General features: G+C 40.4%; 1 protein-coding gene across 1 annotated transcript; it reads right to left on the bottom strand.

Moving 5' to 3' along the window:
* Positions 1-957: 957 nt before the first annotated feature.
* On the bottom strand, positions 958-21,393 carry vps33a (VPS33A core subunit of CORVET and HOPS complexes). Its single transcript, XM_033043224.1, has 13 exons — positions 21,261-21,393; positions 19,025-19,090; positions 17,696-17,823; positions 16,464-16,647; positions 13,498-13,614; positions 12,520-12,694; positions 11,722-11,915; positions 9,465-9,591; positions 8,669-8,736; positions 7,640-7,777; positions 5,801-5,938; positions 4,195-4,363; positions 958-2,635 (listed from the first exon to the last, which is right to left on the bottom strand). The coding sequence occupies exons 1-13, from the start codon at positions 21,360-21,362 to the stop codon at positions 2,442-2,444; spliced, it is 1,800 nt and encodes a 599-aa protein (XP_032899115.1). The 5' UTR covers positions 21,363-21,393; the 3' UTR covers positions 958-2,441.
* Between the last annotated feature and the right edge of the window lie 5,285 nt (positions 21,394-26,678).

Genomic DNA, 26,678 nt, shown 5'->3' with positions numbered 1-26,678 from the left:
ACAGTGGTAGAGTTGCTGCCTTACAGCGACAGAGACCCGGGTTCATTCCTGACTACAGGTACTGTCTGTACGGTGTTTGTACGTTCTTCCAGTTTTCTCTGGGAGTTCCGGCTTCCCCCCACACTCCAAATGTGTGTAGGATAGCGTTAGCGGGTGGGGTTCACCGGTTGGATCCGACTCGGTGGTCCAAAGAGCCTGTTTCTGCACTGTATCTCCAAACTAAACCATCTCATATCTGCCTGCACATAATCCATATCCCCATGCCTTTCCAAAAGCCTCTTAAACGGCACTATCATATCTGCCCCAACCACCAACCCTGGCAGCACGTTCCAGCCATTCACCACCCTGTGTGTAAAGGTTGCTCTGCACATTCCCTTTAAACTTTGCCCCTCTTCATCCACTGTACGACTCCATTATATCAGGATTCCTCTGACCAGCCAAATGTATGCAACCAAACTTAGTTACCCATGTTCAAATTTCTATCAACTCTCTTTACATCAGATCTCCTGCAACCAATTAATCTGCATTCATACTGTGCATTCCAAACCTTAATCACTCTAAAACTCTATGCCTCTCTCCACGGAGAGGACCCGGTGGCAATAGCGGAGAGGTCAGTATATCGGTCGATGATGGCGCTGACTGACAGAAGAGGACGGACATGCGGAAGTGAGGACGCCACTGCCAGGAGAAGGAACAAAGAAGGACCCTGCGTGGGGGGGGGGGGGGGGGGGGGACTGTCGTGAGGGGGAGGGAAAACAAAGAGGGACCTGGGCGACTATTTGCATACGTTGGGTATGCAAGCAAAGAATTTCACTGTGACTTGTCACATGTGACAATAGAATATTCAATTCAATTTCTTCAAGGTGTTCCACAACATCTCTTGCCAAGCTTTTGATCACCTTTGTGATCTCCTGAAGTTGGTCAGTGCTAGTTTATGTTTGATAATTGTCAGGGAGATTCCTGGGACATCTTGTGTTTATTACATTTAAACACAATTGTTACTGTGCTAATTTTAAATACAACTGCAATCATGTAGTCTGTGACAAGGTGAAAGAAAATATATAGTAGGATGGTTTCAGGAAAGATAAATCAGAGTTACAGACATACACTGGAGATTTAAGTATCTAAACATGAAACATGGTAAAGACAGTAGCCTGAAATGGTAGTATATTTTAAAACATTTATCTATTAATGTTTTGCTTTGCAGCATTGTTAGAGAGACCAGTAGTTGTTGCCATCACTAATTGCCCTGGAGGAAGTACCTGCCTGAACTCCTGGCGTATCTCCTGGAGGGCTGTTTTGGTGAGACTTACAGGATTTGGACTCAGTTATGATGAACGATCATGTGTTTCCAAATCAGGATAATGTGTAACTTAGAGGAAGGTCTTCAGGGTGGTTGTGCTGTACTGTCTCCTGCCCTCAGTCCTGCTTGGTGATAGTTGGTTTTGATAGCGCTGTCAGAATAACCCAGGCAACGTATCTTGTAGTTTTTAAACGCTACAACCAGTGGGTGCAGATGTATTAGTATTTCCATTATCACCTGTCCCCTGCTCCCTTCCTCCACCATTTCATAAAACAAGCATATGTGCACGTTTTTTTAGATTTAGAAAATATAGAATACCAAAAATAAGGAAGGCAGCTTTAAACTTGTGCAAGATCTAGAAAAACAGTTTTGAGAAATGCTTCAGTTTTAATCACAGGGCAACAGAGCTTCTACAACTCGTATGATAGAGGAAACAGAACAAAAAATAATCAGTATAAATACAACTAAAAATTAAATTTATGCGTTATATTTACAACATGGACACAAATGAAATCTAATTGGATTATTGACCCAACTTACATCACATTTTCTGTACTGTTGCTCATCAGCACTTGAGTCGCAAACTACTCAGTCCAACAACGCAGGAAACGTGCTTTTGAAATTCTTGCTTTGATATGTACAAGGGATGAACTATATGAGTAGGTACTGTTGAACATACAAGATATTATTTATGTTGGAAAAGAATAGGATAAAGAGCTACAGTAACAGAGGGGCCTTGTGCATCTCTTATGCTGTACCATGCATTATTTGTGCCATCTCTGCCGCAATGCTCACATTTCAGAGAGAAACCAGAGTGAATGCAAATTTAATTTACCAGTAGCATGAATGGTCAACCTATACCTAGATTAATGGCGACCCTTACACCACTTTCCAGCACCTGTTCCATATGGTGTATTGCAGGCAAATGCAGCATTCCACCATCAAACCAACTCAAGCACTGGTAGGTCCAAGGAGTTTTGTTTGCTGTATTACAGGCTGTTCTCATTTCAGTTTCCTCAGCTGAAATATTAATCATATTTCCAAGTGCAACTGGGGTCAACGACCATTACATGCAGATTTCATCATTAGAATCAAAAAAAAGTTAATTGAGATTAAAATTGTCCATGGCCTTGTCCTTTCAGAATAGAGATGCCTCCAATTTGTCCATCATAGATTTAATCCAGCTGGTTCCATTTATTAGCTTTGTGGTGGCAATAATATATTCTGTACCTCCTTCTTCCACCTGGGACAAGAATCTAAGTGCGGCAATCTCAGCATACGTCACACCTCCAAGAAAGAATACCAGAGTCACTCTGTTCTCTCCTTGCTGGCCTATAGAACAAGGGGAAAAAAGATTTTAAGTTCCAAGTTAAATTTTTAAAAAAAAATACCTTCTTGGTATACTTGATGGCACCAAAGTAGAGATGGTTAAAAAGTTCAAGTTCTTAGGAGTAAATATCACCAGCAATTTGTCCTGGACTAGCCACATCAAAGCGTTGGTCAAGGAAGTACACCTACGCCTTTATTTCCTTGGAAGTTTTCGGAGGCATCCTCATCAACTTCCACAGCATGCATCACAGCATGGTTTGGGAACAGCTCCATCGAAGACCGTAAGAAATTGCAGGGAGTTGTGGATGCAGCCCAGTCCATCACGCAAACAAACCTCCCTTCCATTGACTCCATCTACACTGCCTTGACAAGGCCACCAGCATCATCAAGGACCAGTCTCGCCATGGTCACTCTCTCCTTTTCTCCCTCCCATCAGGCAAGAGGTACAGAAGTTTGAAAATGCATACCTCCAGATTCAGGGACAGTTTCTTCCCAGCCGCCATCAGGCAACAACCATCCTATCACCAACTACAGAGTGGTATTAACCTACCATCTACCTCATTGAAGACCCTCTGACTATATTTAAATTGGATTTCACTGGACTTTCTTACACTAAATGTTATTCCCTTTATCCTGTGTCTGTACACTGCAGACTTCTTGATAGTAATTATCTATAGCACCCAAAATTGTGATTGGATAGCACACAAAAAAGCTTTTTACTGTACCTCGGTACACATAACAATAAATTAAACTACTCACTTAAATACATTTCAGATCATTTTCTATTTTCTCTTCCCCAAAAAAACTATTCGAAACAGCAAAGGATAATTTCAAGAGAAACAAAAAACACTGATGAATGCATTCAGAATCTTTTAGCATCTTTGAAAGAGAACTTAAGTCATTACTTGACATTGATCATGTTTAGTTTAGAGATACAGCGTGGAAACAGACCCTTCACCCACCGAATCTGTGCCGACCAATGATCACCTTTACACCAGTTTTAACCTACACACTCGGGACAATTTACAGAAACCAATCTAAAAGCCTGTATTTCTTTGGAATCTGGGTGGAAACCGGAGTACCCGGAGAAAACCCATGTGGTTACATGGAGAACGTACGAACTCTGTACACACAGCACTAGAACCGGGTTCGATCCCGACTCCGGGTGCTGAAAGGTAGCAACTCTACCGCTGCGCCACTGTGTCGCCCTCAAAGTGCCACCGCTACAACCAATTCTTGCAATGCGTTTCTCCAACTATATGGCACATTACAGAAATCACATTTGATACAGAAATGAAAACAGCCTTCTACACAAAACATCTGAATAGCTCTGGGGTAAACATGAGATATGTAGTTCATTTGTAATACATTAGTTTCATTCATTTGAGAAACATCCTCCCACCAGTTGTACTGACAAATCAATCTGTTCAATGTCCTGTTTCTCATTAACATGAAATGTTTTAGTGATTCAATTTCTGTTGAATAAAACATCCACATAGCTAGATCAAGCACAATTTTGTTAATGTACTTATACACGATACAGGCTTCTCTCAGTTACTTACGTTTTTTATGCAATCCAGAAGGCAGTTGTTGTCTTTCTTCAAAATGGGGTCCCGGCAGCATTTTTAATACTTCCTCTATGCTACGCCAGCCAGGCCGAGCCAACAACTGGGTTAATCGAACACTCAGTGGGGCATAACCACTGTATACATAAGAGATATCGTTGGGATTCTGTAATGTAGGAAAAATTAATTGAACCACCTTTGTTAAGGAAATCAAAGAAAATTAATGTAGCAATCAAAATCGGCATTGAAAATATACCTAACTTTCTATTGGATGAGAATTTTCAAGTGAAAAACACTTCTGGTAAATTTAATTCAATCAAAGCTGAAGCTGGGTTTGCTCAATGAGTTAGCCAACAGTGGAAAATGAACTCATGATGACTCCTTTTGGATAAGTTCAAGATACTGTATTCTGTTCAAATAGCATCCTCTTTCCCCCCCCCAATAGAAAATATTAAGGAGATTTCCAATCCAACGATCATGCCCATGTTTAACACTCTGCCTTCAATTGCTAACAGCCCCCAGCCAGATGGTTGCAATGATAAAACCAAAAGATACTTTACTGTCACTGTGACCCATTTATGAGATTAGCGGCTGACTTTATCGCTTATAGATCAAATTCCCAAGGCTAAACATTTCCCCTCAAACCTTACACTTCTCCTTCCTCTAGGTCACTCCTTAATACCTAAACTCTTCAACTTCAACTAAACCTTTAAACTAAACATTTAAAGTAAACTAAACCTTTAGGCATATGTTCTAGAGTCAAAGTGTATTAATACCATTCCACTGCTTGGGTGGAAACTCCTGAATAAATTAGATCTTGCCGTTCTTTCTATCAACATTTCAAGTTTGACTAGCAACCAGACTTCGAATTTTGACTCAAGCTATCTATCTGTTAATACAAGACAATGTTATTTAGATCTTGCCGTTCTTTCTATCAACATTTCAAGTTCGACAAGCAGCCGGACTTCGAATTTTGACTCAAGCTATCTGTTAAATAAATCTTTTCCAGGAAAAAGATACCAATATCCTCCATTTTCATTTAATGTAAATAGCATGAAAATATATCCAGGGCGAGAGAGAGACAGAGACAGGAATAATAGAAAATAATGTTACTGTTCACCTCACTTCTATATGTAATTTAATACAGGAAATGGATGCTGAAAATCTACGCCATACATTTCACACCTTAATGTCGGTGTAGATAGGATATATAGATCTCTTCAAGATCAAATAAATAGTCATTGAATATTTCAGTTGGGATATCAGAAAGACAGAATAATGAAACATTTTTTCTGGTGATGATTATAATCCTTTTATCGTTGCAATGACCAAATTCCTTAAGGATTGCTTTCATCAGTGTGGCAAGCCTCTCAGTTGAAAGTACTTTTCTCAGACTTTTAGTGTATTGGGCAATTTTTAAGTGAATGGAAGTATTAGCTGACATTGATGACAAGACCCAGGATTCCTCAAAATGAGTTCAGAATACATTAAAATTTCTTTATTTTCAGTTTGATAGTTAAAATTAATTCCAAGTATTTCACGTGTTAAAATGAATATTTTTCATCATGATTTATTCATAATGAATATCTCTGAACCAACCAACCTGTTCGTTGATGTCATCCATCCACAGACGCAGTGATTTTCTGATTGTTGGATAATTGTTTCGAGTGCTTGTCTGAGATTTTAGTAATCCAGCCTTTTCTAGATTATTCAGAGTTAAAATGTGTTCATAACCATATGTCTGAAATATATATTAAACATTTATATAGTCGTGCAATCCTGTATAATCTAAATATTACAAACTCAAATCCTAAAATTGCCTTTAGTACTTATTAGGGTTAGGGTTAATGTCAATGTCAGTCAATGAATATGTGTGATTTAAAATAAAATGCAAGCAACAGTCCCCTGCAATAATTTCTACCACAAATGTTCTCTAGCGCACAATCTTATATCATCAGCTCCATTAAGAACAATTAATTCCAAGCATAATATAAAAAACCCTATCATCAATTTAAAAGGTTAATATCATTCACCTAGCTTTCACAAAGCAGCCTTCCGAGAATTCTTGAAGGAAAAATTGGACCAAAATATCTCAAAAGGTGATAAGTCCATAGGAAGACACAACTTTCCTTAAAGATGACTACTAAACCTGCGGAGACATTGGAGACTTTTTCTTTGGGAGATGAAAATGCCTTTGTGATGACAAGACCATTACTTGGGCATAACAAACATGAGCCATAAACATACGAATGAAACATTCATGGCAAATGCAATTCTCAACGAAGTTCAGAGAGAAAAGTGCTGGGAAATGGGAAGTGCCAGAGTGAGGCTACACACAAATTGGAGGAACAGCACCTTATATTTCATTTTGGCAGCTGACAACCAAGCGGTGTGAACGTTGAATTCTCCAATTTGAAGCAACTTCTATTTGCACTCCCCTCACCCACCTTAGTTGTTTTATCAGTTCTAGTTCTCCACAGCGTTTCCCTCGAGAGCACATCTTCCTTAGCCAATGATGGGCTTACCAGGCTCCGCCCTGCCGTGGTAATTTGTGGCTGGCCCTGATATTTTCTTGCCAACAGCTCTTCACCGCCTCCCTCATTCTACTTTCAGTCTGAAGGAGGGCCTGGACCCAAAGCGTCTCCCTTTCTTTTTCTCCAGAGAAGCTGCCTGATCAACTGAGTTATTCCAGCACTGTGTTCATCTTTGGAAAATGTGATTCTGATATACCCTGACACAGCCCTTTGTTGCCTCCCGTGCTGCTAGTCCTCCTCAACAATGACATACGTGCACCTTGTCAAGGGGGAAGCCTCTTTCGGAAATGGATGAGCTGAAAATCTTGTGGCCTGTCTCAGATTAATGAGAAGAAAATCTAGGTGCAATGAGAAGTTGGGGAAACAGAATCTCAGATGTAATGTCTCAAGTGATCCCAGTAAGCAGCTACAGCACAACCTTCACCTTTAAATATTAGCACAAAAGGACATTAAAAAATAAAACAGCAGGAATATAGGTTTTCAGGAATTAGAGAGATGCAATTAAAGTAAAGTTCCAAAAAATGGTTCAGATTTTTTTCTACTATACAAAAATAATGTATGTGGCCTACTATGCCTTAGAAAAAGGCCAAATAATACTGGGGGGGGGGGGGGGGGAGAAAGAAGTTTCAAGATTATATTTTATATCATGATATACCCATCAAAAATTATGAAGTGCTTTGGCAATGTAGACTACCATTTAAAAAAAAAAACAACAATATTCTGAGGTAACTCAGCAGGTCAGGCCACTTCCTTGGGGAACATGGATAGGTGATGTTTCAATTCAAGACCTTTAGATCCTTCAGATCCCTGACCCTTCTTTTACCTTTGTTTACAGAAAGTTTATTAAATCTTGATTTTTCATACGGTCTTCAACTACTATACAGTTTGAAGGAAATTTAAAATATAACCTGCAAAATTTCTCTCTTGTAATAGTCCAGCACTTTTGGTTTTAGGCCATTATTACACACTGACTGCATACAAACAAGTCGCAGCACTTTTGTCAACGGTTCTTTTTGTGCAATAGAGTCTTCAATATAGTTGTTAATCTGCAAGGAGAAGTTGCAATTTAAACTCCAGGTAGCTCCATTTAAACAAACTTACAATAATTGAGTGGTGGTTGTGTAGAAACAAAATACAATTCATTAATTTATTATCACGTGTACCGAGGTACAGCGACAAGCTTTTTGTTGCGTGCTAACCAGCTGAAGAGCTATGCATGTTATATATTTTACTCTGATCACAGTCCAAACTACATGACACAGAGGCTCAGCGGTAGAGTTTCTGCCTTACTGCCCTAGAGACCCGGGTTCGATCCTGACTGCGGGTGCTATCTGTATGGAGTTTGTACGTTTATCCTGTGACTGCATGGGTTTTCTCCAGATGCTCCAGTTTTCACTCACATTTCAAACACGTGCAGGTTGGTAGGTTAATTGACTTCTGCACATTGGTCCTGGTGTGTTGGATAGAACTAGTGTACGGGTGATCGTTGATCTGTACAGATTTGGTGGGCTGAAGGGCCTATTTCCGCACTTTGCCTCTAAACTAAACATCGCACTTGGCCCTCCCATGTCTGGAATTCAATGGAATTCAAAATATCTCATACAATTGGATCATCAGCATTTAAGTGCATAATTATTCATTTGAAATAAAAATAAATACAAGATATTGTATAGACTTTTGATATAGATTCTTGAACTTGAGTCGGCTGCAGTAAAATAAATGTTGGGAATCCAAAATATAACAGGAAATGCATTGAGATGCAGGAAATACACTCAGCGAGCAGCAAGCAGCATCTCAGGAAAGAAAACCCTATTGAAGTTTTAGGTTGAAGATGTTCAAGAATTTTCTAATTTTATTAATAAGTTATAGTTACTTGCTGTGAATGAAATTATAGCTTGAATACTTTTATAAAGAACAAACAGTAGTTTATTTTCTACCTTGTCCGTATCAATCCCAGACATAAATTCTTGTTCCACAGTTAGATTGTCAAAAAAGGTCTCAGATCCTGAAACAAAAAACAAGCAAAAAAGTTTATTTTCACCAAGACCAATTTACAATTCAGGTCACTTGAGCAGAATTTAAAAAGTTATTCCTGGGATATGGGTATTACTGTTGAGGTAATAATTGCGCCATTGTTAATTGCTCGTAGCATTAAGGAAGCACTTCCTGTCTCACCACAGCCCATGTGATGCAGAAACCCCTCAGAGCATATTTGTGGTTTCGATAGAGTATTGCATTTAAGGGTCTATTATGTTGCTGTGGTTTGGAGACAGATAGGTTGCATGAACAGACATATCAACCATAGACACAAAGCACTGGAGCAGCTCAGTAGGTGAGGCAGCATCTCTGGAAAACATGGGTAGGTGACATTGAGTCGAGACCCAAATGTCACCTATCCATAATCTCCAGAGACTGCCTGACCCAGTGAGTTAATTCAGCACATTGTGTCTTTTTTGTAGACCAGCATCTGCAGTTCCTTGCATATCCCTCCAACCAAATAGGTTTCTTTAATACTTTCCAATCGTTCATTTGTCATTGCTACTGACAAGTCATTAATGCCAAACCAAATAATATTCCTTGTAGAATTGGAACTTGTATCCAGTTGAATAGTTCTGGTTTCTGTATTACTAATCCAGTAACATAACCAATGACAAATTGTACCAAGAGTCTAGAGATTTTGTTCCAAAACTATGCTAACAACCAATATAAATAGGAGAAATACATGCAGCTTACCTGTAATGTCTTTGACGAGTTCAGCAATAGATGTATGATTAGCTAGGGAGGTTCTTGCAGCCTGCATGTGTGGAAGTTGTGAGACAAATTGTTTGATTTCACCCACTGTCTTTGCATTATGCCTTCCCTGCAAGAAAGGGGATATATTATAATCGTGCTACGTTTTTAATCAGTTATTTCAACCAAAGGAGTTTTAATTTTAAATGTTCAAGAACTCAATTCTCCCCACCCTATATGGTGCTTCACCATAAATAATCGTCATCTCCCAATGTGATAAGCAACATAGATAGAGGCAGTTACGTTGTTTCTTCCTGCAGGCACAAACTATTTTCTTTTAGACATCATGCCCAAGAGTGAAATTCATGTGGCAGGAAAATGGTATCAAAGTTCCAAGATGGAACTACATCCCACCAAAAGATCCTGTTACAGAGTTAACGTTTTGTCAAACTTTATGCACAACTTTGATACCCCATAAATGCAGCGCTGTTTCCAATTAGTGGTCAGGTTATTCCAATGAACAAGTTTCATAGAAAATATATCCTAACCTCAAATTTCTGAGTTTACAACAATCAGTATAGTCAACTCAGAAGGACATTCATGTAGTAACCATTACTAGTTATATGGCCACTTTGATATGCTCAATTTAAAACAATCCATAACTCCTTTTGGATACGTGAGCACTCAGGGCTGAAGAACTGTTTTATTTAGAAAGACAAAATGAAGCCACGAGTTCTTCACTTACATTATGTAACAGATGTGGCTGGGCATTTTCACATTAGAGACTGAGCAAGTCTGAACATGGGAGGTGTTAATGAGCTTCAAAATTGTGGAGGTCAAACTCAGATGTTAGAAATTAATCTCTCTTCACTTCCTTATATCACACAAGTTATGCGCAATGAAATGTACACGTGATATTTAATGCATCTCATGTCTATTGGTAAATCAGACCATTCAAAAAGTTGAGAAACTGGGGAAAAGAAAATATGTTTTACCAAAAACTAAATTGTCTCTTTGCTTCACTATAATAACAAACCTCTCGCTTCATGTGTTCAATACCGAACAAAATTATTTTAACAATATTCATTATATTTCTAGAAAATACAGTACAAGCAGTTTACTAAGAAGATACAGTTAAGAGCGTTTCATTTCACAGGCCATTGATACACATTACCCCTAAATGTACAGGCACCTCGCGTTTTATGCGGGTGTTCCATTCCTGAAATCAGGGCGTAATTTAAAAACGCATAAATTCAACATATACATGTAAACAGTATTTGTGGCCCACTGAGTATCTCTGTCTTGAAGCTGTCGTGGCACTGTAATTTCCTGTAAAGGATTATTAAAGGTATAATCAATCAATCAATAAACAGGCATAAATTTAAGCACGTTATTTCAAATATATAGCATGTAAATTAGGTTTGGGTATTAAACAAGCAGACAAAAATGCTGGAGAAACTCAGCGGGTGAGACAGCATCTATGAAGCGAAGGAAATAGGCAATGTTTCGGGTCGAGACCCTTCTTCGGACTGATGTGAGGGTGGGGGGAGTCGGGAAGAAGAAAGGAAGAGACGGCGACAGTGGGCTGAGGGAGAGCCCAGAAGGGGAGGAGAAAGCAGGGACCTGAAATTGGAGAAGTCAATGTTCATACTGCTGGAGTGTAAACTGCCCAAGCAAAATCTGAGGTGCTGCTCCTCCAATTTATGGTGGGCCTCACTCTGGCCATGGAGGAGGCCCAGGACAGAAAGGTCGGATTTGGAATGGGAGGGGGATTTGAAGTGCTGTGCCACCGGGAGATCAGGTTGGTTATTGCGAACCGAACGGAGGTGTTCGGCGAAGCGATCGCCAAGCCTACTCTTGGTCTCAACGATGTAGAGCAGCTGACACCTAGAGCAGCGGATGCACTAGATGAGGTTGGAGGAGGTGCACGTGAACCTCTGCCGCATCTGGAAAGACTGAAGTACGAGGACATCTCCGATGCCCTGGTGTGGATAACCTCATCCTGGGTGCAGATGCAGCGTAGACGGAGGAATTGGGAGTAGGGGGATGGAGTCCTTACAGGAAGCAGGGTGGGAAGAAGTGTAGTCTAGATAGCCATGGGAGTCAGTGGGTTTATAGTGGATGTCGGTCAGTAGTCTAAACAAGTACGTCATTGTAAAACCACATAAATCAAACATGCATACAACGTGAGGTGCCTGTATTTAGGAATAAATTATGTTTCTGTAGGAGCTGCTAACCTCTGGCAGTAAAAATGCATTACCTCAAATGCAGCAGAGATAATCTTTGCCTTTTTACTAAGGACAGAGCCAACTGCATTGAAATTTTTATCTCTAATTTCTGCATACAATTCTTCTGCAGAATTTAACTGCAGATTTTTACGTTCAGTGGGAAGATCTTGGCCACTTTCATTTTGCTTTCTCGGTACAAATTTCTCAGGAGGAAGTTTCACATTTGCTGAAAAATAGAAATTTAAATAGCATCAAAATTACAGAAAGTCCATCAAGTGCACTTCTCCATTCACAGCTTTACCCATCTCAGAGGATAATACAGAAAAACAGAGTACAATTAAACGTGGCACCATCTCTATGCATTATAGTACTTCCTAACTCAAATATCATTCATAAAAATCTCTTACTAATTTTCACCATCAGCAACAAGAACATAGCTAATTTTCCACTCCAATTCAGGATCACCAAGAGCCACTGGAACACTTTACCACCCTGAATAAGATGAGCCAAGTTGGGGCATCCCCATCTGTTAGTCCATGTCAGCATTTGTATTATGACTAGGAGCTAGGAAATCAAAAGCAGGATGCACTTATGATATTGTCTTCATACTGGGAAATAACTCAGCCTATTTGTAGATTCAATTAAATTAACAACGACAGCATTTCCAACTGATCAACATTTGTTGACCAACTTGACTTTATACTCCAGAAATGAACAAAACAGACCCTCAAACACTTGGAAAACAAATACTTTGCATCTTTACTGCAACGTTTTGCAATAAGCATTTGGATATATACCTACAGTAGCAAACGTGGGCCTCCAGCACTTACTGTTTTGAATTCCGTATATTTCATCAATCAGCCCTTCGTAAGTCAGCTGTGTTGCGAGGGGCGTCAGCAGATCAACGTTACGATCAAGCAACAGAAGTTTGTCAAACACGGGCAAAGTCTGGTTCTGACTTCCAGCAAATTCACGCCTCATTCTTAGCATCATATTTGCTACAAGCTGCAGAGATAAAGTCAAAGTTAAAATTATTAACTAGAAGACAAACCTTTGTACTTCATCTCTGCTTTTCAACAGCGCCCGCAGTAAATTAGGCTACGGCACCAGGAGACACAAAGTTAGGAAGCTTGAGCACAACCTGCGTCATAAAGGACAGGTGGGGGTGCCAGAACTCACGATGACACAGTGCAATGTCAGATGGGACTGCTCTGGAGAGGTTGCTTACTATTGCAGAGCAATTTTTTAAACTTTGGGAAAGAGTCCCAAAAACCAAATGACCAAGACAAATCTTTGCACTGAAGTCTGACATTATTCAGGACATATTGGTAATGGTCTGGCTATTAAGGGATCAAGGAATAGGGAGTTAGAGCAGGTAAGTGACAAACCCAGGTACAAGAACAGCCACAGTTGAACTGAAAGGCTGACCAGGCACAAGAGGCTGAAGGAAATGTTCCTGATTCTATTTCTTTGGCAGCTCACCTGCCAATGGCAGAGCCCATTACAGGCAGAATCCTCCCACCACTGTGACAGTGATTTCCATCAACAAAAATTGTAGGAATCAGATCATCCTTTCACTAAACTCCAGCACATTGCTTTAAAATAAATGAGCTGATTTACAGGTTCTTAATAGAACATATACGATACTGCCCTCCCATGGGAAACTGGCCTGTTTGTGATTTAAATTTCTATGATTGAATCAAACAGTATTTTAAGTACATTTGACATTGCAAGAATGTTCATAAAGAGCATTGTTGTCACATATTATTAGCATTAATGACATGAATCACAAACTGGTAATAACGTACCCGTGCACATTCACCTTTCCCAAATATCTGTGGAATGGTTCCATACAGAGCTTGCAGAGTCATCAATCCTTTGGCAACATGGAATAATACCGTCTGATCATTCTCAAGGTAACATTCCTATGTACAAACATGCAAGATGTGTTAATTATTTGTGAATCTGAAAATCTAAGCCACTTAACCTACTGAGAAACATTTTTTTTACAAATATAAAATGCAGCAAAAGCTGCCACTTGCATTGTTGCACGAATACAGGAAGCAGCACTGTGGTCAGTGAAATGATGGAGAAAGGACTGGGGAGGGGTGCTTGTGTAGGTTTTGATTATTCCATCCAGCCAACAAAAAGACATGTGCAGTTGGGCTACACCTCTGAATTGTAGAAAGGGAAAGAATTCAAAGAGAAGTCATTAAAGGAACAACTTCCTCACTTCTCCTGGGTTCACCTTTCATCCCCATTAAGGATTACTATGGAGTCTCCAAGTACATTCTCTGCAAGGAACGATTCTGTGATTACAATGGCACAGTGGTAGAGCTGCCGCCTCATATCACCAGAGTCCCGGGTTCAATTCCAACTGCTGGTGGAGACTACGTAGGTATGTTGCAAAACTTACCTTCAGCGGCACTGCAGTTCTGCCGCTGCCCGTGTGCGCGACTTTGGCACCTTTGAGAGGGGGGGGCGGGTTTAAAACGTGATTTTCTCTAGGCTGTTGAAATCGATGTTGTTCAGCTTACTTAGTTGCTGACGAACAATCGCTGCGAAATTCGTTCATTGCAGGTATTTTTAAACTAAATTGGGTTATTTAATTATTAGAGAAGATTAAAAATCATCCTCTAAAGCCGCGAACCCCGACAACGGGACGGATCTCATGTAGGGGACAAGGCAAGGTAGGTTGTTTAGTTTTACATTAAAAAGGGCTTCTTAAGATCCCTTTATACAAAACTTTATGTTGCGAATAGCTGACTTGGGGGCCCATTCAATCCCGCACTGTTTTTCATGCCATATGGGCTTCAAATTCACCGCAATGGCAGCGTTCCAAACCATCGCGTTCCACAGAATCCCACTTGCAAGCTGATTTAAATGGCCATTAAATTACAGCAATTGAACACTAAATCCCTTCCATTTGGCCTATAAATTAATGTCAATGAGATTTAAAAATCATGTTTTATTGTGAATTCTTGTGTGAATGTTCTTTGGACACTTAGGCTATTTAAAAATGTTAATCTTTCCTTAAGAAATGGATAGATGTTTAGATTTAGTAATTGAATTTTGGAATTAGCTACAATTGGGTAACTAACTAATTATATGCTTTAATTTCAGGTCATCCAAGTAAGATTGTTTAATATATGTTTCAGAATGCTTCAATCTATAATAACTGAAAATTTCTTTCAGTTCTCTTAACTTTTAATAAAGTTATGGCCATTTCACTGTCCTTGATCATAGCTTTTGTGTTAAATCAATGGAAAAATCACTAGGGAACAAGATGCTAATTTCCGAGTATGAAAATGGCCATAACTTTTTTAATACTGAAGATATGAAAGTGAATTAGGTGTCAAATTAAACTTATTTTTATGCTTTATTTGATGGAATAAATTGCAGACTTGATTTTTTAAATCTCAAAATTTTGTAACATTGCTACTGTATGGCGTTTGTACATTCTCCCCGTGTGCTTTCTCTGGCTGCTCTGGTTTCCTCCCACACTCCAAAAACATGCAGGTTTTTTGGCTCCTGCAAATTGTCCCTGGTATGTAGGATAGAACTAGTGTACAGGTGATCGCTGGTTGGTGTGGACACGGTGGGACGAATGGTCTGTTTCCACACTGTATCTCCAACCTAAACTAAACTACAACTGACAGGCTGACAACTTTTCCCAATTTAGGCATTAGTCCCCAGGTATTATTAGGTGATGGATATAGCCACAATTGGTTTCTTACACTATTAAAAATATATATTTTCAAATATGTTATACATGGTTGCATAAGTACAATCTGTTCATGCAGATCCACTAGAAGGTATTTAAGAAGGAACTGCAGATGCTGGAAAATCGAAGGTAGACAAAAGTGCTGGAGAAACTCAGCATTTGCGGCAGCATCTACAGAGCGAAGGAAATAGGCAATGTTTCGGGCCGAAACCCTTCTTCAGACTTATGTAGGGTGGGGGGGAGCGGGGAGAAGAAAGGAGAAAGGAAGAGGAGGAGCCAGAGGGCTGAGAAGAGGAGGAGACAGCAAGGGCTACCGGAAATTGGAGAAGTCAATGTTCATGCCGCTAAGGTGCAAACTGCCATATGAGGTGCTGCTCCTCCAATTTCCGGTGGTGCTCACTCTGGCCATGGAGGAGGCCCAGGACAGAAAGGTCGGATTCGGAATGGGAGGGGGAGCCGAAGTGCGGAGATCAGGTTGGTTAATGCGGACCGAGTGGAGGTCGTAGAGTTGGAGGGAAGGGGGAATCACAGAGGGGGGGCAGTCAGAGAGGAGGTTGTAAAACTGTCTTCGGAGGGAGGAGAACTTCTTGAGCTCCCTGTGGCTCAGCACTTCGGCTCCTCCTCCCATTCCGAATCCGCTGAGTTTCTCCAGCACTTTTGTCTATCTTGCACTAGAAGGTAGATCATTGTAATTCGTCAAAATGCTAAAAAATGGAAACTATACAAATTTAGAAGCTTTGGAAAGAACATAAATCATGAGCACTTTAGCTTTCATAAAAGCCAAAAGTAAACACGAGGTGAAAAGGAATTGTCAGCTCTGGCATTTCATAATTTATCCAGTGGATCTTATATGTTCCCTTTTATACCTAGACCTGCTTGAGTGTCAAACTTGTTAGCGATGGAGATCAACTAAAAATGCAGTCCATGACAATATGAACACAACTAACACAGCTGAGACCATTTAGATATTGTCTGGAAAAAAAAAGATTTATCCAGAAAACCCAAATTGCAACAAGGATTATTCCAAAGAAAATAAGGAAACGTAGTTACCCTAAATGCACTTTCTGCCTCCATGGACATAAGATCACTGTCGAATGGAATTAGATCCAAGCCGTATTCCTCTATAAGGGTGATGTTGACCAGCTGCCCATGCTCCTTAAGTCGCTGTTCACAAAGAAGACTTCGACGTGGTAGAAACAGGATATGGAAATCTCTGCGAGAATGCCGGTCTTCACTAAAAAAATAAAATGGTAAAAGTGTCAACCCATTAAAGGCAGGAAACATCGCACATGCATTACTAGGTTTACGTGCAAAAGCACAAAGTACTCTGCAATTGCACTGAAACTTGTAAGTTTGTTACCAGTTTGCTAATGGAAATCCAGTTTCTTCCCCTTTCCCACACACCAACCGAAAATCATTCAACAAGCTTTACAGTTTACAACTACTGCACAATTCCTCCCCTCAATCCACGAGATGCCTCTGCTGATACTGAGCTCTCTTGTTCAATTTCTTGGTTTGTACCGTGGACAATCCCCCCCCTCCACAAATGATCTTGACAGCTGATCTGCGATTACACTCAGGCTCCTAAACAAACTTCCAAAAAGTTTTAAATGCATTACCATATCTCACTCCAAAAAACTGCTTCAACAGTTTGCCAGGACATGGGGATTTATTTCCATTTATCGTTTTTTTAAATTCTAGCTGTCTGTGTGCTTTAAGAGTGGGAAAGTAGGTCTGATGAGACCTCAAGCTTTTCCTGTGACTATAGCCCAACGTAAGACTGACAAAGGTACACAAACTTGCTGGAGGAACTCAGCGGGTGCAGCAGCATCTATGGAGTGAAGGATTTACATTCATAGATGATGCATCTTCCAGGCATCTTTTAGGGAGGCAAAGATAAAAACCAATTGTTTATTTAGTTTAGTTTATTATTGTCACATGTACCGTGGTATAGTGAAAAGCTTTTTTGTTCCCTGCATTTAATGTGCCCATGTTTAAGGGGAGAGCATGAGAGAACAGACCAGAGGAAAAGTAGCACAAAAATGCGGCAGTAATTCAGCAGGTCAGGTAGAATCTTTGGAGGACATGGAAAGGTTACATTTCGGGTTGGAACTCTTCTTCAGACAAGTGCAAGCACAAAGCCCCTCAGAAGTGAGCATCCTGCAGAATAGGATGCAAGGACACTCAATGGCCGATACATGTAACATTCAAGTGTCACATCTTGGGGCAATTTTTAAAAGAAAATATTTTAATAAATCTTATTTAAAATTAAGTGCACCTACCACCGAATGTTATCAGCAATGATATCCATTAGTTCCAGCTTAGGTCTCACAAAGAAAATGATATTTTTCACATCGGCTTTAGGTAAACGTCCTTCCTTCAGAGTAAACATCTTATCGACCTCATGCTCCTAAACAATTGCAAAACATTTTTTACTGTATGAAAAATATCAGGACCCTCAAGGAAAAACTATCAAATACATACCAGACATGTGCAATTTTAGGCACCTTTTACATTTTAACATTTGAAAACTGCTTGAAAAGACATTCAACATCACTTTGATTAAATCACACCACTGCTATTACACAATAGACAATAGGTACAGGAGTAGGCCATTTGGCCCTTCGAGCCAGCACCGCCATTTAAGGTGATCATGGCTGATCATCCCCAATCAGTACCTTGTTCCTCCCTTCTCCCCATATCCCCTGACTCCGCTAATTTTAAGAGCTCTCTTGAAAGCATCCAGAGAACCTGCCTCCACCACCACAAATATTCACCATCTCTGTTGACAATATAGCACACTAAAGGGAAGCACATTCTACATCACTAAATGTTTTATGGTGGAGTGTTTTACAGAGTGCTTCCTTCCAACACTTCACAAAATTACTTGCAGTTGTGAGATATCTCCATATGTGTGCTTCAATGCACAAATCTAGGAGCTATTGTCAGTGATGTGCTCCAATCCTGCTGAACAGTTAGTTCAAGGAGGAGACAAGAACTTGAACTAATTTACAGGAATAAACACATCTGAAGATTTTGCAACTGGTCTGGGGCAATGCAAGGATTAATTCTCTTAAATTTAATGGAAGGGATTGATTGTAAGATACTCGAGTAACATTTATTATTTAAAAAGATTCAAGTGCTTTTAAACATGTATATCAGCTGCAGGATCTGACTGCCTGATTTAATAAGCTGGGGTTTATCACAAGATGCCCATTTTACACAATAGCACACACCGCCTTGCTACAAATACACTCGCAACATTTCCTTCAAATTCACATTGGGAAGATAACTAGACAGTGTGTTTTCTCTTAAGCAAATAAAAATGTCAGCATAGAATAGCTGTTGAAAGGAAAAAGCCAGTTGTTGATAATGTTCTACAGAATTTTGAATTCAGCTCTAATATTCAGTATAGGCAATTCCAAATTGTCCGAGAATACCTCTTACCTAATGAAATAATGTTTTTTTGATTAATGGAGTAGTTTAAGATTGCTTCAACCATCTTGCAACTAACTTCAGTAACATTAATACCAGGAGTGAATAGTCTACCATTTTGTTCAGTAAAACAACTGTAATGGTTTAAAGTGCCAAGGCAGGTTATAGACATTTACCTTCAGCAGTGAATATTGAGCAATTAATCCAAATGGTCCAGTAAGATACTCATCCCAAACTATTGCCTGTGCAGGAAAAACAGATGGTTATTCTCATGTCATCATTCAGTTTTATGTCCATACTTCCAGTACATAATACTCACAATTAATCAGAATCAAAGGTGTGGAAATGGAGATGGTCAAGAGTTTCAAGTTCTCAGGCGTAAATATCACCAACAATTTGTCCTGGACCAACAACATTGAAGCTACGGCCAGGAAAGTAGACCATTGCCTCAACTTCTTCAGATGACTGAGGAAGTTTGACTCTTACCAATTTCTGCAGATATATCATGGAATACTATCTATCGGGATGCACCACAGTTGTTTTGGCAACAGCTGTGCCCAACACTGCTAGAAATTCCAAAGTTGTGGTTATAGCCCAGTCCATTCCACAAATCAGCCTGCTGGTCATTGACTCCATCTACATTTCACAATGTCTTGGGAAAGCAGCCAATATAATCAAGGAGCATTTTCACCACAGTCATTCTCTCTTCTCTCCTCACCTATTGGGCAGAAGATGCAGAAGCTTGAAAGCATGCACCATCAGACTTAGGGACAGCTTCATCCCCACTGTCATCAGACATCTGAACAGTCCTCTTGGGTGTCGTCCCAATCTTCCATTACTGCTAACCTTGCACTTTAAAAAAAATCTGCACTCTCTAACCGTATCTCTACAATGATATAACACTATTCTGCACTCTGGAATTTTTCGGTTTGTAGTATGACTTGACTGTACTCATGTGTAGTATGATTTGCCTGGATAGCACGCAAACAAAGTTCCTCACTATGCCAATAATAAACCAATATCAATGACAACCCGCAATTAGGCCGTAACACTTAAAAAAAAAAAAAAGATTATTTAATACCTCAACAAATGTTGTTCTGGATTTGTAGATTTTCCCCAAATCATTCTGACCTCGTACACATTACGATAGAATTTTAAATGGTCTTAATCAATCACTTTACAAATTGTCATGTGACAAATTCACCATTTTTCCTTTCGTAGTAATAAATATTACTATCCAAAACCAAAATAATGCTAGAAATACCCAGCTGCGAAAACGGTTCACATTTAAAGTCAACACAAGCATCAATATTGCAAACATATACAGCTCCAGAACTGCCATTCACCTCTGAAAAATCATTGACATTAATGGCTTCCTATCCATAGATGCTCTTGATCTGTTGTGTTTCCCCCGCAGTTTCAGTTTTATTTTTTGTTTCTTTACATCTTCCACTTACCTTGCACCATAATCGCTTTCATCATTTAATCGTTCCTGCCTTCAACTTACAAACAGGATTTGCTGTTGCTCTCCCTCCCTTGCTTAAAATTAATTACCCTGGTCAGATCTGAAACATTAACTGACCAGGACATGTATTGATTAGAATTTTCAGGCAACTTTTGGAGGAAAGGGAGCAAGTTCTTTATTGCAAGGACAAAATAAGCAATTATTCTGCCAAATACATGCTGGACAGGAGACTATTAAGAAAGCCCAATAATGAAACTGTATCAGAGATGAAACAGTAAATAACTGCAAGCACAGTCCTTAATCTCTGCAGGAGTGGAGGGGTGTCAGTTTGTACAATACTGGTATCTTCAAAACATAATGTTACAATCCACAACACATAAGTGTATTTACCAGACCATTCAAACACGTTGTCAATACTATTTTACTGCTTATAGGGGCTATTTCACACCTCCAAAGTATGTACCTCACCTCAGCATAACCGAACTACATCGCCACTTCCACCCCAACATCAGACCCCCTGCCCACAGTACCCCTGTACCCCCTCCCCAACCTTCCTCCCACCCAGACCTCCTCCACCACAGCTCCCCTTCCAAACCCCTCGCCAACCAGCCCGCTCCCGCATCACCTCTAGCATCCTCACCACCTTCCTTTCCAGGCCTTGAGTTCCCCCCTAATGACAGTGCCCCTCTCCGCCTTTCTCCTCCCCACTTCACCCCTCCAGTTTTGTCTCTTTCCTCTCCTGGTCCCATGCACCCTCTTCTGATTTGATTTGATTCAATTTATTGTCATTGCACTTTTCAGTGCAACGAAATGGTTCTCCCCCGTTTCCTATCACCCCCTTCCACTCTCTCCACTCTTCTCCCTTCCCCATTCCCCTGCTCCCCAGTTCCTCTCCCTTCCCTCCCCGCCCGTCCCACAGGGGACACCGCCCCGCTCCCAGCACGGACCTTGCTGCCCTCGCACTTGTCGAGGAACTCTCGCAGCTCCTTACGGGCGGCCTCTCGCAGGCTGTTGAGCACCACCCGGCCGTAGCTCAGGTGCGTCGCCATCTTCAGCGCGGTCACGTGACGCGGCGGGCGGAGGCCCACGTGACCCGTGCGGACGGCCATCGGGGGGCGCTCGGGAGCGAGGCCGCTGCCCCTTTATAGTGGAGAATATCACCCCTCAACAAGGCAGAGATATCACCCCAGGGGCTTCTGTCACCATTATCGAGGTCCTGCAGGTCATCCAAACAGACCAGATACTACTGTATATAAATACGATCAAGTCAAACTCAAGTACAATAGGAAGAGCAAAGGAGATTTCAAGTTCAAGTCAGTTTATTGTCATGTGCCCCTGATACGACAATGAAATTCTTGCTTTGCTTCAGCACACAAAACATTGTCGGCATTGACTACAAAACAGATCAGTGTGTCCATATACCATTATATAAATATATACACACATGAATAAATAAACTGATTAAGTGCAAATAACAGATAATGGATTATTAATGATCAGAGTTTTGTCCGAGCCAGGTTTAATAGCCTGATGGCTGTGGGGAAGTAGCTATTCCTGAACCTGGTTGTTGCAGTCTTCAGGCTCCTGTACCTTCTACCTGAAGGTAGCAGGGAGATGAGTGTGTGGCCAGGATGGTGTGGGTTTTTGATGATACTGCCAGCCTTTTTGAGGCAGCGACTGCGATAAATCCCCTCGATGGAAGGAAGGTCAGAGCCGATGATGGACTGGGCAGTGTTTACTACTTTTTTTAGTCTTTTCCTCTCCAGGGCGCTCAAGTTGCCGAACCAAGCCACGATGCAACCGGTCAGCATGCTCTCTACTGTGCACCTGTAGAAGTTAGAGAAGGTACAAAGTACAAACTATAGTTGAGACACAAGGAACTTCAGATGCTCTTTAAGAAAAGACAAAGTGCTGGAGTAACTCAGCAGGTCAGGCAGCATCTCTAGAGAACATGGATAGGTGATGCTAGGGGTCAAGACCCTTCAGACTGTACATTTCAGACCCGAAATGTCACCGGTCCACCTTCTCCTGAGATGCTGCCTCCAGTCACAGTGATATCTGTATGAACTGAGCAACAGCTATAAATTTGGTCTAATAACTATTTTATGGGAGTTTAGTTGATTTTTACAGATTTTGATATTGAACCCACTTTGATTCTGGATCCAAACTCGAAGTTTCTGCTGCTGTGTCGGAGTTGCTTGCTTTTTGAAGTCTGTACTTGATCTCAGTGTGAAGAAAGCTCCCAATCCAAAAGGTCACCTGTCCATTCCCTCCATAGATTCTGCCTGACCCACTGAGTTCTTCCAGCTGTTCGTTATTTTTGCTCAAGATTCCTGCATCTGCAGATTTTGTGTCTTCATGCTCAGATGGTTCATCTAGATTATTTGATCTGCATGAACGTTTGGCTTTATGTCTTAAATTTCAATCAAATGCCTCGTGTGAAGGCCCAGAGCTGCGGGAGAGTCAGGGAGAGTTGGTGCCGGGCCGCACCCCTGTAAAAATACATGATTACCGTCTTTTTCTTTCCTTCTCCCCCCCACCCCCCATCAGTCTGAAGAAGGGTTTCGGCCCGAAACGTCGCCTATTTCCTTCGCTCCATAGATGCTGCTGCACCCGCTGAGTTTCTCCAGCATTTTTGTGTACCACCGTCTTTTTCTTTACTTGTTTGATAATTATATTTCATGATAATTAGTTAGTGCAACCGTGCAATATTTTGTCATATTATTAAATTAAGTATTATATGTTTTATTGTACTAGTTATACACTGGGATGTGGTATAGGCTATAATCCTGTTTGACCCGCTTGGGAGACTAGCTTGCCCCTCCCAGCAGAAACTATGCCCCTGTTTGTAGCAATGTTACAAAATTTTGAGATTTAAAAAATCAAGTCTGCAATTTATCCCATCAGATAAAGCATAAAAAGAAGTTTAATTTGACACCTAATTCACTTTCATATCTTCAGTATTAAAAAAGTTATGGCCGTTTTCTAACTCAGAAATTAGCATCTTGTTCCCTATTGATTTTCCATTGACTTAACACAAAAGCTTTGATCGAGGACAGTCTAAAGCCCATAACTTTATTAAAAATTAAGAGAACTGAAATTTTTTTTCAGTTATTATAGATTGAAGCATTCTGAAAAAAATATTAAACAATCTTACTTGGATGACCTGAAATTAAAGCATATAATTAGTTAGTTACCCAATTGTAGCTAATTCCAAAATTCAATTACTAGATCTAAACATCTATCCATATCTTAAGGAAAGATTAACATTTTTAAATAGCCTAAGTGTCCAAAGAACATTCACACAAGAATTCACAATAAAACATGATTTTAAAATCTCATTGACATTAATTTATAGGCCAAATGGAAGGGATTTAGTGTTCAATTGCTCTAAATTAATGGCCATTTAAATCAGCTTGCCAGTGGGATTCTGTGGAACGCGCTGGTTTAGAACACTGCCATTGCGGTGAATTTGTACCCCATGTCGGCATGAAAGATACTGTGGGATTGAATGGGCTCCCAAGTCAGCTACTCGCAACATAAAATTTTGAATAAAGGGATCTTAAGAAGCCCTTTTTAATGTAAAAATAAACAACCTTCCTTGCCTTGTCCCCTACATGAGATCCGTCCCGTTATCGGGGTTCGCGGCTTTAGAGGATGATTTTTAATCTACTATAACAATTAAATAACCCAATTTAGTTTAAAAATACCTGCAGCGAACGAATTTCGCAGCTATTTTTCGTCAGCAATTAAGTAGGCTGAACAACATCGATTTCAACAGCCTAGAGAAAATCGCGTTTTAAACCCGCCCCCCTCCCAAAGGCGCCAAAGTCGCGCACACGGGCAGCGGCAGAACTGCAGCGCCGCTGAAGGTAAGTTTTGCAACATACCTACTGTTTGATAGCTCCGGCACCTAAAAAAATTAGCACTGCAACACTGCACTAAAGTATCATCATCATAACTCTGAAGTGCCAACTTTGCAAACTATCTTCCATTTTGGCTTCAGTCACCTCAGCTACTCCTTCCCCATTAAAGTTGACCTGTTTTTATATCTTGTTCTAATGATGGGCAGCTGAACGTGATATCTCCTTATGGAACTGTGCATTTGTTTTGCTGAAATGTCTGTAAAACCTCACTGGAGGCAGCATTTCAGTGAAATGGTGTTTTCTGTTAGCAGTGCTTAGATGAAATTACCCCAATATCAAACAGAATGCTCTAGTGTCAATGTTCTGGTTGTTAATTGGCACCATTTGAAAGCCTGTTTGTCGTTGTTATTTGTAGTACAGCTACTGTACAATATTAGTTCTTCATTGTCAGAATGAAATTCCAACATATATCCTGATATTATTTCAAATTGGCACCAACATTGTTTTAGTAGCTTGTCCAAAGGGAAGCTGGATATGGTTATTAGAGATCAATCATCCCAACCATAAGACATTGTTGCAAGTGTTTCTCAGGGCTGTATCCGAGATCCAACCGAGACCCAAAAGTGAGGATGTTTCCCAATGATTGCACAACATTCATTTCCATTCACTATTACCAGGAAATAAAGCAGTCCACATCTGCACACTACAAGACATAGACAACATTCAAGGAAGGGTTGATTACTGATGTAACATTTGTGTCAAAGTGTCAGGGAATGATTCTCTCCAACTGAAGAAACTCTAACAACTTTTATTTAAATATCATGGCATTACTATCAGCAGGATAGCAGGTCCCCCACCTTCACCATCCCAGGGGTCCCCAATAACCACAAACTTAGTTGATCTGGCCACAAGAGCCGGTCAGTGGCCTATCTATTCTCTGCAAGGCGCAATTCACAAATATAATGGAATGCTGTCCACGTGCCTGGAGAAATCCTCCTCCTTCTCCTTAGGCTGTGAAGTTTCCACCCCAGTTCTGTGGATGCTTGGTGGCTAATTAACTCAATGTGGGATATGCAGTGCCTATCATTGATAGGTTGGGTGCTTGGGTAGTTTGCGAGGTGGTGCACTCCCTCCAGCTTTTACACTGGCTCTGGCGTTCTCCTACCAAATGAACTCAAGGTTCTCAGTGCCATCCCAAACGCTCCTCCTCCATTTTGAATGACCATGGCTCATGGTTTCTCACAGGCAAAAGTGAAATTACAATTTTTCAAGATTTTGAGAACATTCGTTAATTGTTTCCTCTGTCTATCCGACATTTGGGAGTGATATCAGGCACGTGAATGGTGCAGCTTGGCCATCGGAGCAAAGTGTGTGTTATTGAACTACCTTGCTTAAAACTAGTCAGCATTGCAATTGTTGTGTATCCATTGTTTAAGATCATGGCTTGTATGCTGTTACATAGCAAAAGACGATGATGATGATTTGCTACCAAAGTCGAAAGCTTTTGTGCAGTTGCAAACAGGCACGTATATTGGATGATATTATTCCCTATACTTCTCTTGGAGTGAGTCCTGTGAAGAACGTCAATTATACCTTCAGATGGACAGGATCCATGTTGTAACACAGTGCCCTCCATAATGTTTGGGACAAAGACCCATCATTTATTAATTTGTAATTGAAAAAAATCACTTGTGATTAAAGTGCATTGTTAGATTTTATTAAAGACCATTTTATACATTTAGATTTCACCATGTAGAAATTACAGCTGTGTTTATACATAGCCCCCCCCCCCCCCCCCCATATCAGGGCACCATATGTTTGAGACACACTTCACAGGCATGTGTAATTGCTCAGGTGTATATTGCCTCCTTAATGCGTGTATAAGAGAGCTCAGCACCTAGTCTTTCCATCAGCTTTGGAAACTTTTATTGCTGTTTACCAACATGAGGACCAAAGTTGGGCCAATGAAAGTCAAAGAAGCCATTATGGGACTGAGAAACAAGAATAAAACTGTTGGAGACATCAGCCAAACCCTAGGCTTACCAAAATCAACTGTTTGCAACATCATTAAGAAGAAAGAAAGCACTGGTGAGCTTACTAATCGCAAAGGGACTGGCAGGCCAAGGATGACCTCCACAGCTGATGACAGAAGAATTCTCTCTATAATAAAGAAAAATCCCCAAACACCAAACACCAAGATCCAAAGCATACCACCTCATCTGTGAAACATAGTGGTGGGGGTGTTATGGCCTGGGCATGTATGACTGCTGAAGGTACTGGCTCACTTATCTTCATTGATGATACAACTGCTGATGGTGGTAGCATAATGAATTCTGAAGTGTATAGACTTATCCCATCTGCTCAAGTTCAAACAAATACCTCAAAACCCCATTGTCCGGCAGTTCTACTGCAAGACAATGATCCCAAACATACTGCTAAAGCAACAAAGGAGTTTTTCAAAGGTAAAAAATGGTCAATTCTTTAGTGGCCAAGTCAATA

This window comes from Amblyraja radiata, chromosome 25, assembly GCF_010909765.2.
Source record: "Amblyraja radiata isolate CabotCenter1 chromosome 25, sAmbRad1.1.pri, whole genome shotgun sequence".
Lineage (NCBI taxonomy): Eukaryota > Metazoa > Chordata > Chondrichthyes > Rajiformes > Rajidae > Amblyraja > Amblyraja radiata.
The sequence above is the reverse complement of the archived record's forward strand: the minus strand, read 5'-3'. Positions and strand labels throughout refer to the sequence as shown.

Bases quoted from the DNA above. Each gene is read 5' to 3' on its own strand.
- vps33a (XM_033043224.1), bottom strand. From the start codon at position 21,362: ATGGCGACGCACCTGAGCTACGGCCGGGTGGTGCTCAACAGCCTGCGA. The intron at 12,695-13,497 runs GTACGTTATTAC...TTATCTCTGCAG, and splicing joins GGAAAGGTGAATGTGCACGG to CTTGTAGCAAATATGATGCT. The intron at 7,778-8,668 runs GTAGAAAATAAA...TTCTCCTTGCAG, and splicing joins CTGGGATTGATACGGACAAG to ATTAACAACTATATTGAAGA.